This window comes from Saccopteryx bilineata, chromosome X (assembly GCF_036850765.1).
Source record: "Saccopteryx bilineata isolate mSacBil1 chromosome X, mSacBil1_pri_phased_curated, whole genome shotgun sequence".
Lineage (NCBI taxonomy): Eukaryota > Metazoa > Chordata > Mammalia > Chiroptera > Emballonuridae > Saccopteryx > Saccopteryx bilineata.
In genome coordinates, this window is record NC_089502.1 from 73,949,882 (window position 1) to 73,962,105 (window position 12,224).

A 12,224-nucleotide genomic window follows, 5' to 3' on the forward strand; every position below is an offset into this window, starting at 1 on the left:
AAAAGAGGCACAAACAAATCCTGCAGAACTCCAAGTGGACCCACCCTGAGTGCTCCTACACTCTAGAATTTGATGTTTGCTTGGTGTCTTTCACCTTTGTCCTCCCACTTAATTTTTCCAACAATCCTGTGTGGTGTAGCAGTTTTTCAAATCCCCATTACATAGAGGAGGAAACTAAGGCTCAAATAGATTTATTTAGCAAAAAAAAAAAAAAGACTCAGCACCTATTTGTATCTGGCAGTGTGCCAAGTATTGGAGCTACAGAGAGAAATATGACATAGTCTAAACCTCTAAGTAGCTCACAGTATATTTGAGGAGAGTGCCATATACAAAAACTGCCATGCAATGGGACAAGCATGATGATAAAATAAAGGGAAGTAGTGGGTGGCTCAGAGGAAGAAAGTGATCCATTAAAAATAATAATATTATTAATAATAATAGCAAACTTTTCACTGTTCTAAGTGATTTACATACATAGACTCATTTACTCCTCATAACAACCTTATAAAGTAGATATTCTAATATCTCTATTTAATAGAAGAGTAACCTGTGGTTCAGAGAAGTCCAATAAATCATCCAAGACCACACAGCTAGTAAGTGCAAAACTAGGCAGTCTGCCTCAAGCCCATGCTCATAATCACTATGCTATGCTGCTTGCCACTATGATTATTATAGCAATCTGAATGAGAAATAATAAAGGCCTAAATAAAAGGAGTAGCACTAGACAGAAATAAAATGTGAGGAGAGTCATTGATAGACAGTAAAGACAGAAATGTAATAATTGCGTATGTTGCTGAGGAAGAAGGTCATCTGCTTTAAGTGACTGGATAGAACAGAAATTAATTCAAAGGGAAGAGGAGATGCATATCTTTTAGAAAAAGGGACAGAGTGAGCTGGGTCTGAGAAGTAGCTGTAAAAATCATGACCCTTGGCGAGTTGTTAGAGCCATGGCAACAGATACAACTGCTCAAGAAGAAATGCTGTCTGGCAGCCAACAGCTACAAGACTTTCGAACATTTATTTGTCCAGAATAGTATATAAAGAAAAAATAGAATTGAATCATCCACCAGAATAAGAAAAATTGAGATATTTCAAATTTTAAAAATCCATATTTTATGCCTCTATTGAAAAAATTGGAAGATATAGCTACATTGGTCCTATACGGTTATTTGTAGACATAAAGAATACTGCTGTTTATATATAAACAAAGGGATTGCTACACAAATAAAGGTTCCATGTGCAATATGTTTAATATAAAAATAGTCTATTTCACACTCATTTTCATGTCCTGTCCCCTGTGGATATTTAAATTTTCCCTGCCTTCAGTGTAGTAAGAATAGAGAAGAACTCTGGGAAATAACAGATAGAAAGTTCATGAGTGAATGGGACTCCTAAAAAATGGTCAGAGGTGGGACAAAATCCAAAGTAAGTGCTATAGCAGAATCCAAAAGAGGACAAAGTTTCAAAAAGTGCTTGTTAGCAGCTTCAAATGATACAAAGAGTTCAAATAAGGTTAAGACTGACAACTGTTGTCCGATGTGCTCAGCATTGAGGGAGTCACGGTGACCTTGCCAAGAGCAGCTTCAATGGAGCACAGAGGGCGGGAGTCAAGCTGCAGTGGGTTCAAGTGTAACTGGGGAGATAAAGTAGAGACAAGAAGGGGAATTGCTTCATGTACTTAAGTTTGGTTTGGAAGAGGGTAAAGTATCTCTTTTATTAGGTAATTTTGTCTAAGCTCCTGCCTCCAATTATCTTCTACATTGTCAATGATTCTCAACTTTTAATTTCAAGCCCAGAACTCTTCACTGAGTTCATTCCCCTGTATTGCCCACACATTCAGTTGCCTGTTTAAGGCCTTGTCCTGATGTCTTCAAAGACATCCCAATTTGTCATCTCCAATTTAGTATTTTTCTTGTGTTTCTCAAATCCATAAATGCATGACCATTGTTTGCTTGTATGGGCCAGAAACATAGAAATCATTCTTTTATCTTCCTCTCCCACATCGTAATATCCAGTTTTACCCCATAATCTCCTTTTTAATTTTGTTCAATTAGTTTAGATTCAATATTACTTTGAGTTAGTTTCAGGTATACACCATAGTGGTTAGACAATCACATAGTTAAATCTCTTGAATATGCTTATTTCTACTCATCTCCACTACCACCCCCAGTCCATCAAGAAGCACAGTGTCCTTCCTGTACCATAGCAATTCCTTGCTCATTAGTTTCTACCTATATCTATTTTGCCCCCCTCTAATATGACTCAGTATATTTTTTTCAAATACAAATCTCATCATGTAATGTCCTGCTTAAAACAGGGCTTGGCTAAAGTAGGTTTACTGGTATTCATATGGAAAATATACAATAATTAATAAATACTAATAAAAGAATCAATTCTCTTTCGCATACTCACAACTGTAAACTTATTTCCCCCCCCCCGTGCATTCCCATTCCTTTTAACATAAATCTAGAACCCAATTCTTAAAATGTGCTAGAAGGCCTTGCCTTCTCTCCCTCTCTACACTTTCTGTGCCACCTCTACAGGCCCACGGAGTTTCTTGATGGGGTCTTACTCCCTCTTGCTTCAGGCCTCTGCATGTTCAGTTCTCTCTGTCTAAGACAACCTCCCACAGTTGACTCTAAGCTATAATTCAAACCTCAGTTCAAACAAAGAACCAGAAAATATCGGGTCTTCCTGTTACTTGCCTTCACAGTACCTTTTACCTCTCCTTTAGAGCATGGATTATAGTTTGTTATATCTGTATAGTTATTTGTTTTTTGTCTGCCTACCTCACTGTTTTATAACCATTTAAGGTCAGTGGCCATATCTACTCACAGCTGTATGCTTACTGCCTAACACTCTACTATACTTAGAGTAGGCTCTCAGACATGTTTACTGAATGATCTAGTGAATGGTGGATTGAATTAATGAAAGAAGACACATGGTCAAAGAGATGTGCACTGCCCAAGCATATTTACATGATGAGAGGATAAAGCTAGTTGAATGAAAGATGTTACAGATACAAGGCAGCCTGACCAGGTGGTGGCACAGTGGATAGAGCATTGGACTGGGATGTGGAGGACCCAGGTTCAAGACCCCGAGGTTGCCAGCTTGAATGCGGGCTCATTTGGTTTCAGCAAAGCTCACAAGCTTGAACCCAAGGTTGCTGGCTCGAGCAAGGAGTTACTTGGTCTGCTGCAGCCCCAAGGTCAAGGCGCATATGAGAAAGCAATCAATGAACAACTAAGGTGTCGCAACGAAAAACTAATGATTGATGCTTCTCATCTCTCTCTGTTCCTGTCCATCTGTCCCTATCTATCCCTCTCTCTGATTCTCTCTCTCTCTCTCTCTGTCACTGTAAAAAAAAAAAGAGGAAGGGAAACATTTAAATCTCTTCTGTCACTGTAAAGATACAAGGCAGAGAAGGGATAGATTTTAGAGTATTTTTATGGCAGTGCTGAAGGTAAGGGGTGAAGTTAGGTACCTAGAAAACAGGAGACCCACTCTGAAAATACTGATATCTTTGAGAAATCTTATGGGTGTTGACTGCTGAGTGCATATTAAAGGCCCATAAATAAGAGCCTTAAGGACTAATATCTCTTATTGGGGGTGCTACCGACTCACACTTTCAGGCTCGATCTTCCCATCTTTCAAAAGGGCCACACTGTTTATTGAGGGACAAGCTGGAGAAGATGAAATGTGGCAAGAAACTGAAGCTATAAAACTTTGAAAAAATGTATTTCACTTTTTTTATTTTTTTATATTTTTCTGGAGCGAGAAGTGGTGAAGCAGAGAGACAGACTCCCACATGTGCCCGACCAGAATTCAACCAGCATATCCACCAGGGGGGACATCTGTCCATCTGGGCCATTGCTCCATAGCAACCGGAGCCATTCTAACACCTGAGGCGGAGGCCATGGAGCCCTCCTCAGCACCCAGGCCAACTTTGCTCCAGTGGAGCCATGGCTGTGGGACAGGAGGAAAGAGACAGAGAGAAAGGAGAGGGGGATGAGTGAAGAAGCAGATGGGTGCTTCTCTGTGTGCCCTGGCCGAGAATCGAACCCAGGACTTCCACACACCGGGCCGACACTCTACTGCTGAGCCAACCGGCCAGAGCCAAAAATGCTACAGACAGAATCATTTACTTTCACTACTCTTTTTTTTTTCCCACTACTCTTAATACTACAAGTTTCCTGGAAAACTGTATAGTCAATTGTTCTCTGTATTTAATAAATTATCCAAACAACTCCAAGAAGGCCACTATCGTGGTCAGTAAAGAATAAAGGAAGACAATACTCCAATACCTGAGGCCTCACAAGTCAGAAATATTTAGGTTCAATAATATGAGCTGTGACCATGTATATTACTTAATAAGGGACAGGGTGCACTTCAATTTCCTTATCTGTAAAGTGAGTATTCGTGCCACATACCCTATATAGAGTTACTGTGAGAAAAAACAATGATATTGTCAGTGTAAGCAAGTAGGACATTGCCTAACACAGAATAAAGCCTACAACAACAGTATCTCTTTTATTTGGCAGATGCAAGAGAAAGCCCTGGAAAGAGAATTCATGTTTAAATAAAGTTCTAAGATGGGGTCAGAGCAGGAGGTCATTTAACAGCATCATCTGGGACCCAATCGATTTGGGATTAACAGTATCTCCAGAGCTTAGGTATCTACCTTAATGACTAAAATGTACAATAGTGGAAAGAAGACATTTTAGCACATGAAGTATGGTACATGCGATGAAACATAAAGAATAGTAAGAAATGAATGTGCATGAAATATATATGTAACAAATATTTTAACATAATATAAACTTATGCTAATAAACTGAATAATATATTCAACATTGTGAATCCACAGTCTGACCAGGAGGTGGCACAATGGATAGAGTGTGAGACTGGGATGCAGAAGAACCAGGTTTGAAACCCCTAGGTTGCCAGCTTGAACACGGGCTCATCCAGCTTGAGCGTGGGATAGCTGGCTTGAGCAAGGGGTCATAGACATAACCCTATTGTCACTGGCTTGAGTCTAGAGGTCACTGGCTTGAAGATCAAGGTCACTGGCTTGAACCCAAAGGTCACTGGTTTGAGCAAGGGGTCACTGGCTCAGCTGAGCCCCTCCCCATTCCCGATCATGGCACATATAAAACGGCGATTAGTGAACAACTAACATGCCACAATGAAGAATTGATGCTACTCATCTCTCTCCCTTCCTGTGTGTCTATCTATATCTGTCTCTCTCTCTGTATCTCTGTCTCTTTCTCTCTTTCTGTCTCTGTAAAAAACAACAGAAAAAAAAGACATTGTGAGTCCACAGAATTTGCTGGGGACAAAGCTTTCCCTGCTCCTGGCACTGTACTTCATCCCAAAATATCAGGGCTGGATTTTACTGTTTTCTTCCATTATATCTATTAAAGCATGAGACATGAAACATATACACAGATGCACACATTATATTTGTGCAGATTCAGTTTAATGTTTTAAAATGGTTAGACTACCAAAACATGTTAACCTTAAATGGTCACAAATCCTGAGTTTACTAGTGAGCCCATAGTGACATAACTTTTTGTGCAAAATGGCAAAACTTAAATAATTTTAAGGGCTGATGTTTAAAATAATCTCTCTCAAAAAACAAAAAACAACAACAAACAAACTCATAGACACAGATAACAGTATGGCAATTACCAGAGGGAAAGGGTGGGGGAGGTAGAAAAGGGTAAAGGGGAATAGATGGTGATGGAAGGCGACTTGATTTTGGGTGGTGAAGATATAACACAATATATAGATAATGTATTACAGAATTGTAGATTTGAAACCTATATAATTTTATTAACCTATAGCATTCAATAAATTCAATAAAAACTGAAAATAAAATCATTTTTCTCTAAAAAAGCCATTATTTCAATAGCAATTCTATTATTTTAATGTTTCCTTTGCTGAAATTCTCAGGTTTAAAAAAATATATTCGGCCTGACCTGTGGTGGTGCAGTGGATAAAGAGTCAACCTGGAAATGCTGAGGTCGCCGGTTCGAAATCCTGGGCTTGCCTGGTCAAGGCACATATGGGAGTTGATGCTTCCAGCTCCTCCCCCCTTCTCTCTCTCTGTCTCTCCTCTCTCTCTCTCTCTCTCTCTCTCTCTCTCTCTCTCTCTCTCTCTTTCCCTCTCCCTCTCCTCTCTAAAATGAATAAATTTAAAAAAAATAAAAAATGTATTCTAATGAACATTCATCTTTAACAGAAATCCTTTTGACTTGTTTTTGCTTTAGCAATCTGATCGATACTCCAAAACCAGGAGCACATGAACTCTAATCTCCATCTACACAACTTGCGTCAACTATGGAAAACAAAGTCCCAAAATGTATCAGGCCTACCTGAGGTAGAATTTCAAGGAGCTGGTGATCGTCTTAATGTCCCAGTCACTATTATGAAAATCAACATCTCCTGGGCATTTAGGATCTATTTGAGAAAAGAAAATAAAGGGAAAAATTAATGTTTCAAATATCTTACCTTTTACCTCTTTAAAAGAAAAGGTACATTAATTAAAAGATAGTTCAACCAGTTTTCAAGACATGAAAACTTTACAACAAAAATAGATTTGATGTCTCAAAAATTCCTTGCATTTATTTCAGTCAGGCATGTAAGGAACACGGAAATCATCTCTTCCATTCCCACAACAAGAAAAAGTATAACATAGAGAAAATAAACTCCTCTTAGATCAATCAGAGGACTGAGGTCATACATAGGGCAAACTACTCATACATTAAGCAAACTACTTACCATCCCCTAAACTGAAGAGATAGGCAAATACAGAGAATCAAAACTTATTAGAGTAGAGGCTCAGGAACAGCAACCTCCTTGGAAACAAGTACAGGGTTAGAAAAACCCAATCTGCAACTGAGAAATTGCTAGGGGCTTGTGTGGACAAGTTTGAGAGTGAAAAATTCCACAGCGCCCAGTTGTTGTTTTTTTTTTTGGGGGGGGGGGCACACTTATGTGAGTTTTATCTCCAGGGGACTTAACAGGTTCTAACAAGGAAGATCTAAGAAAAGTTCCTCATGTTTCTGTGCTTCTGAGAGGAGGAGAGAAAAAGTAGCCTCTTAAAAACAATGCACAGAGCATTTCCTTCTTAACAATATGGCCTCCCTTCAAGAGAAACTATTTTACTGGATCCTAATATACTGGGGTTTTATCACAGCTTTAACTGACGTAGGAAAAGGGAAATTCCCAATAATATACCAGCTTGCCTTCCTATCTCTTCTCAGTGGGAAAACCAAAATAAAACTGAGATGCACTCGTGCCAGTCACGGGCCAGGGCACAGGCTCACTAAAAGATTAAGATGTAATTATAGGAATGTAGAATACTACCTCTCTTCTCGACACTTTATAAATAATTTAAAGAATATAAATCATGCAAAATCTGCTCTCAGATTACAATGAAATTAAACTAGAAAACAGTAATAATAACATAGCTTAAAAATCCCAAAATATATGGAAATTACACAACACATTCTAAAGAATGTAACAAAACAGAAATTTCTCAAAGAAATTTTAAAATATTTCACAGTAAAGCAAAATAAAAATACAACTTATAAAAATTTGTGGGCTGCAACAAAAGTGGTGCTCAGAAGAAAATATATAGGATTAAACACATATATTATATAAGTAGCAAGGGCTAAAATCTGTACTTTAAACTTCCACCTTATGAAACAACAAAAAGAATACCTAAAACCTAAAGGACACAGAAGCAGAAGTAAAGAAATAGTAAAAATTAGAGCACCTATCCATAAAATTGAAAACAGAAAATAAAGAAAATCAACAAAACTGAAAGATAGTTCTTTGAAACCATCAAAAAAATTGATAAATCTTTAGCCAGGTTAATTTAAAAAGCAGAGAGAGAGAGAAAACAAATTACTAATATCAGAAATGAAAGAGTGACAATCACTACTGTTCCCATGGACAACACCAAAAGGAAAATAAAGTGATATTATGAAGAGCTCTATGCCTATAAATTGCACAACCTTGATAAAGTGAACCAATTTCTCCAAAGACATATCAATCAAAATTCACACATAAAACAGAAATGGAAAATCTAAGTAGATTGGTATATATTAAAGAAATTGATTCAATAATTAATTATCTGCCAAAACAGAAAGCAGAAGACTGAGAGTTGTTCACTGGTAAACGCTACCAAATGTTTAACAAAGTAATTATACCATTTTTCTCCAGTATCGCCCAGACAATAGAAAAAAAGGGAATATTTTGTAACTCATTCTATGAGGCCCACACCACTCCAATACCAAAACCAAATGAAGACATTACAATAAAAAAGTACAGATAGAATACCTCTTATTAATATAAATACAAAAATCTGAAGCAAAATATTAGCAAATAGAACATAACATTGTATAAACCCCACAACCAAATGGGATTTATTGTAGCTATGCAAGGCTAATTAAGCTTTTGAAATTCCATTCATGTTATCCATCACATTAATAGACTAAAGAGAAAAAAGCTTATGATATCAATAGATGTAGAAAAAGCAATTGACAGATCTAATATCCAATTAAAATAAAAACTCTCAGTAAACTAGTGATAGAGGCAAACTTCCACAACTTGATCAAGAGCATCTATAAAAACATACAACTAACATTATACTTAATAGTGAAAGATAGAAAGTCCCACTCCCAAGATCAGGAACAAAGTGATGATGTCCACTCGCACCACTCCAATTAACACTGCAGTGGAGAGCCTAGTTAAAGAAATAAGAAAAGGAAAGGAAGTAAAAAGTATACAGACTAGGAGGGGAAAATTAAAACTACTTTTGTTTACAGATAAAATGATTATCTAAGTAAATCATCACAAACAATCAACAATGAAAATCCTGGAACAAAATAATTGCAAGGCTGCAGGATACAAGGTTAATAAACAAGTCAACTGCTTTCATATACACTAGCAATAACTGAAATATGAAATTAAAAACACCATTTACATTAGCACCCCAAAAATAAAATACTTGGATATAAGCTTAACAAAATATGTACAAAAACTATATAGAGAAAACTACAAGACCCTGTTAAAATAAATCATAGATCTAAATAAATTGAGAGATATTTCATATACATGGAGAGGAAGTCTCAATGTTCGTTCTTCCCAACTTGATCTATATCAATATATAGTCAATGCACGCCAATCAAAATCCAAGCCAGTTATGTGGATATCAAAACCTGGCCTGAAAGTTTATATGGAAAGGTGACAGACACAGAAGAGGCAGCATAACACTGGCGAAGAACAGTGTCAGCTCTGATACTACCCAATTCTAAGATTCACTGTAAAGCCACTGTGAACGAGACAGTGACTGAGTGTCGTGGTTCAGGCTACTATAATAAAATATCAGAGACTAGGTAGCTTATAAACAGAAATTTATTTTTCACAGTTCTGGAAGTGGAAGTCCAAGATCAAGGTGCTAGCATGGTCAGGTTCCAACTAAGGACATCTTCTGTGATTTAGTCTGCAAGCTTCTCATTCCGGAATCTCTTATAAGAGCATTAATCTCATGAGCACTCATGAGTTTATCACATACAGAAGGCTCTACTCCCTAATACCATTACCTTTGGAGGTTGAGATTCAACATGAATGTGGGGGGGAACACATTCAGACCACAGCATTCTGCCCCCTCCAATTTAATGTCATTCATGACATTTTCACATGTCAAATACATTCACTTTATCTGTATATTTCCAAAACTTAACTCTTTCCAGCATCAACTCAAAAGGCTAAGTGCAATCATCTAAATATCACCTAACTCAGATATGCATGAGATAATACATCCTGAGGCAGATCACTCTCCACCTGTGGACCTGTTAAACAAGTCAGATGCTTCCCAAATAAAATAGTGGGACAGGCATAGGACAAACACTACTATTCCAAAAGGGAGAAGTAGGAAATAAGAAAGAGATAAAGGGTTCTGAGCAAATCTATTCACTTAAGACCTGCTGGGGTGGGGCTCTTGCCTTCGGGGCACACCAGGGTGGTGGTCCTGTTCCCAAGGCTGTGGGTGGGCCCACTTCCATGGCTTTGTTGGGCACAGCTCATTCTGCAGCTTTCGTGGGGGCTTTCCCAAGCTGAAACTGTACATAAGTGGTTCTCTAGTCTGAAGACATGTTAGCAGTCCTGTCCTCACAGCCCCATCGGGCATTTCCCTAGTAGGGGGGTCTCTGTGATGACCCTGCCCTGGCAAAGACACTTTGTTTTCATATATGAAAATATCTGTGGAGAGAGCCATAGCCCCATAGCTCTCATACTCTGCATTCAAGCAGACAAACCACTGTGTTGATGTTCCCAGTGTTTACTCCTTGAGACACTTCAGTCTGTGCCTGTGCCTCACTGTGCACCTATATAATAACCCTTCTTCCCAGAAGAGTGCCTGGTGTGTAAGAAGTAGGCTCTATCTCTGGGAAAAGTCAAAGGAATCCTGGCTACAGGATTCAATGCTTCAATTGTTGGAATGAGATAGCTCTTCTTCTATATAAATTGTAAATGGGAACGTTCTGAAGCAGAATGACTGCATTTGTGTAAAATCTTATTTGTGTAAAATCTTGGCCCTGCCCAAGACCTGTTTCATTCTCAGTGGAAATACAGTGACTATCAATTTGGCCACGTGTCTGTCCTATTTAGATTCCTTAATTTACAACTGAGTGAGGCCACCCACCCCAATTTCACCTCACTTGATTATAAATCTTATGGGTCTGTGTAAAGCCAGTATCCAAGGCCACCATCACAGCAGCCTGGCCCATGCAGGTTCGCATTGGATTCAGACAGTCGGTAAAGAAACAATGGAGCCAAAAACTGATAGGCCATAATCTTTAATCCTAGCTTGCACCCGGCGGGCAAGTAAAAACACATACTGGGCTCCAAAACCCACTCACATTCAGTGCTCACAAAGCTACTGACTTATCCAAGTTGCCTAGAATCAAAGGTTTCTAGCTCACCAGACTTATTCACCTCTGTTCCCTATCTCCTTCCTTCTCCCTGCACGAACTCTGCACAAACTGGCCTCTCCTTCAGCACTCCACCATCTTGGCTGCTTCTCCTGGCCTCCTCCACATGGCTTTTCTCTGCTCTGTTCTCTAATATTAATCTCAGAAACCGAGAGAGCAAGCTCCCGTTCTGCCCCCATTTTATAGTGTAGAAATCAAAACCTTTAATCCAATATACAAAATAGGGAAGTCTCTAATACAAAGTCACTTATCTGGGGCATGATGGGATTGCACCACCCCACATCAAAACGGGTGGGAAAGGCTTAGTCCTAAAACCAAGTCCCAGGCTACAAGCATCTTGCCTGCCCACAGTCCGCCCCCAATATACATTAATATCACCTGGGCAAGGAGCTTCCATGTGGGCAGCGTCATCTTTAACAAAGTGAGCATACTATATTTTATCTGGCATGACACTGATAAGATTATTATTTCTGCATTTCAATTACTTCTTAGAGAATGTCAATGCCAGCTTAATATTGTTTAATTCTTAAGCAAATTTTCATGACAAGATAATATTTATAAAGGATTAGCGGAAGAACATACAGTCCATCTTTTCCTTTAGGTTGGTGACTGAACTGCTCTTTTCCACCCAAGCATAATACCTTTCTGAATCTGTGATTCACTACAGTAGTGTTTATTGGAGAAATTAGTTTTATTCCTTTTTACTCATTTAGACCTCAACATTTGGGAAAGAATTCACATTGATATTTTACAAATCCAAATATTATTCCTCTTGTATAATGTATAACTTTTTTTAATTTTATTTATTCATTTTTAGAGAGGAGAGAGACAGAGGAGAGACAGAGAGAGAGAAGGGGGGAGGAGCTGGAAGCATCAACTCCCATATGTGCCTTGACCAGGCAGGCCCAGGGTTTCGAACCGGCGACCTCAGCATTTCCAGGTCGATGCTTTATCCACTGCGCCACCACAGGTCAGGCCCCTCTTGTCTATAATGTAATAGATGAAACAAACTGAAATGCTAGTAGGTCTAAGAAAAGCCGATGTAGTTCAAAAGAAGAAATACTAATAAAATTGCTGATATAATACTCAAGAAATCGCTGATAAAAGTTGTTATTATGATTGAAGGTGACTAGAGTGAAATTCAAATAATTATAAAGATAAAAGCCATTCTTGGCCTAGTAATAGAAGGATACTTCTTTAATCCAACAAAGATCTGTAGAC

General features: G+C 38.4%; 1 protein-coding gene across 1 annotated transcript in view; it reads right to left on the minus strand.

Annotated features, from left to right (window-relative positions):
• The window catches only part of OPHN1 (oligophrenin 1), a 332,026-nt gene that overhangs the window by 92,638 nt on the left and 227,164 nt on the right, over positions 1 to 12,224 (minus strand). Inside the window, exon 16 of the mRNA XM_066248964.1 lies at positions 6,378 to 6,462. Coding sequence (XP_066105061.1) covers positions 6,378 to 6,462 — 85 coding nt within the window. The remainder of the gene's footprint in view (positions 1 to 6,377; positions 6,463 to 12,224) is intronic.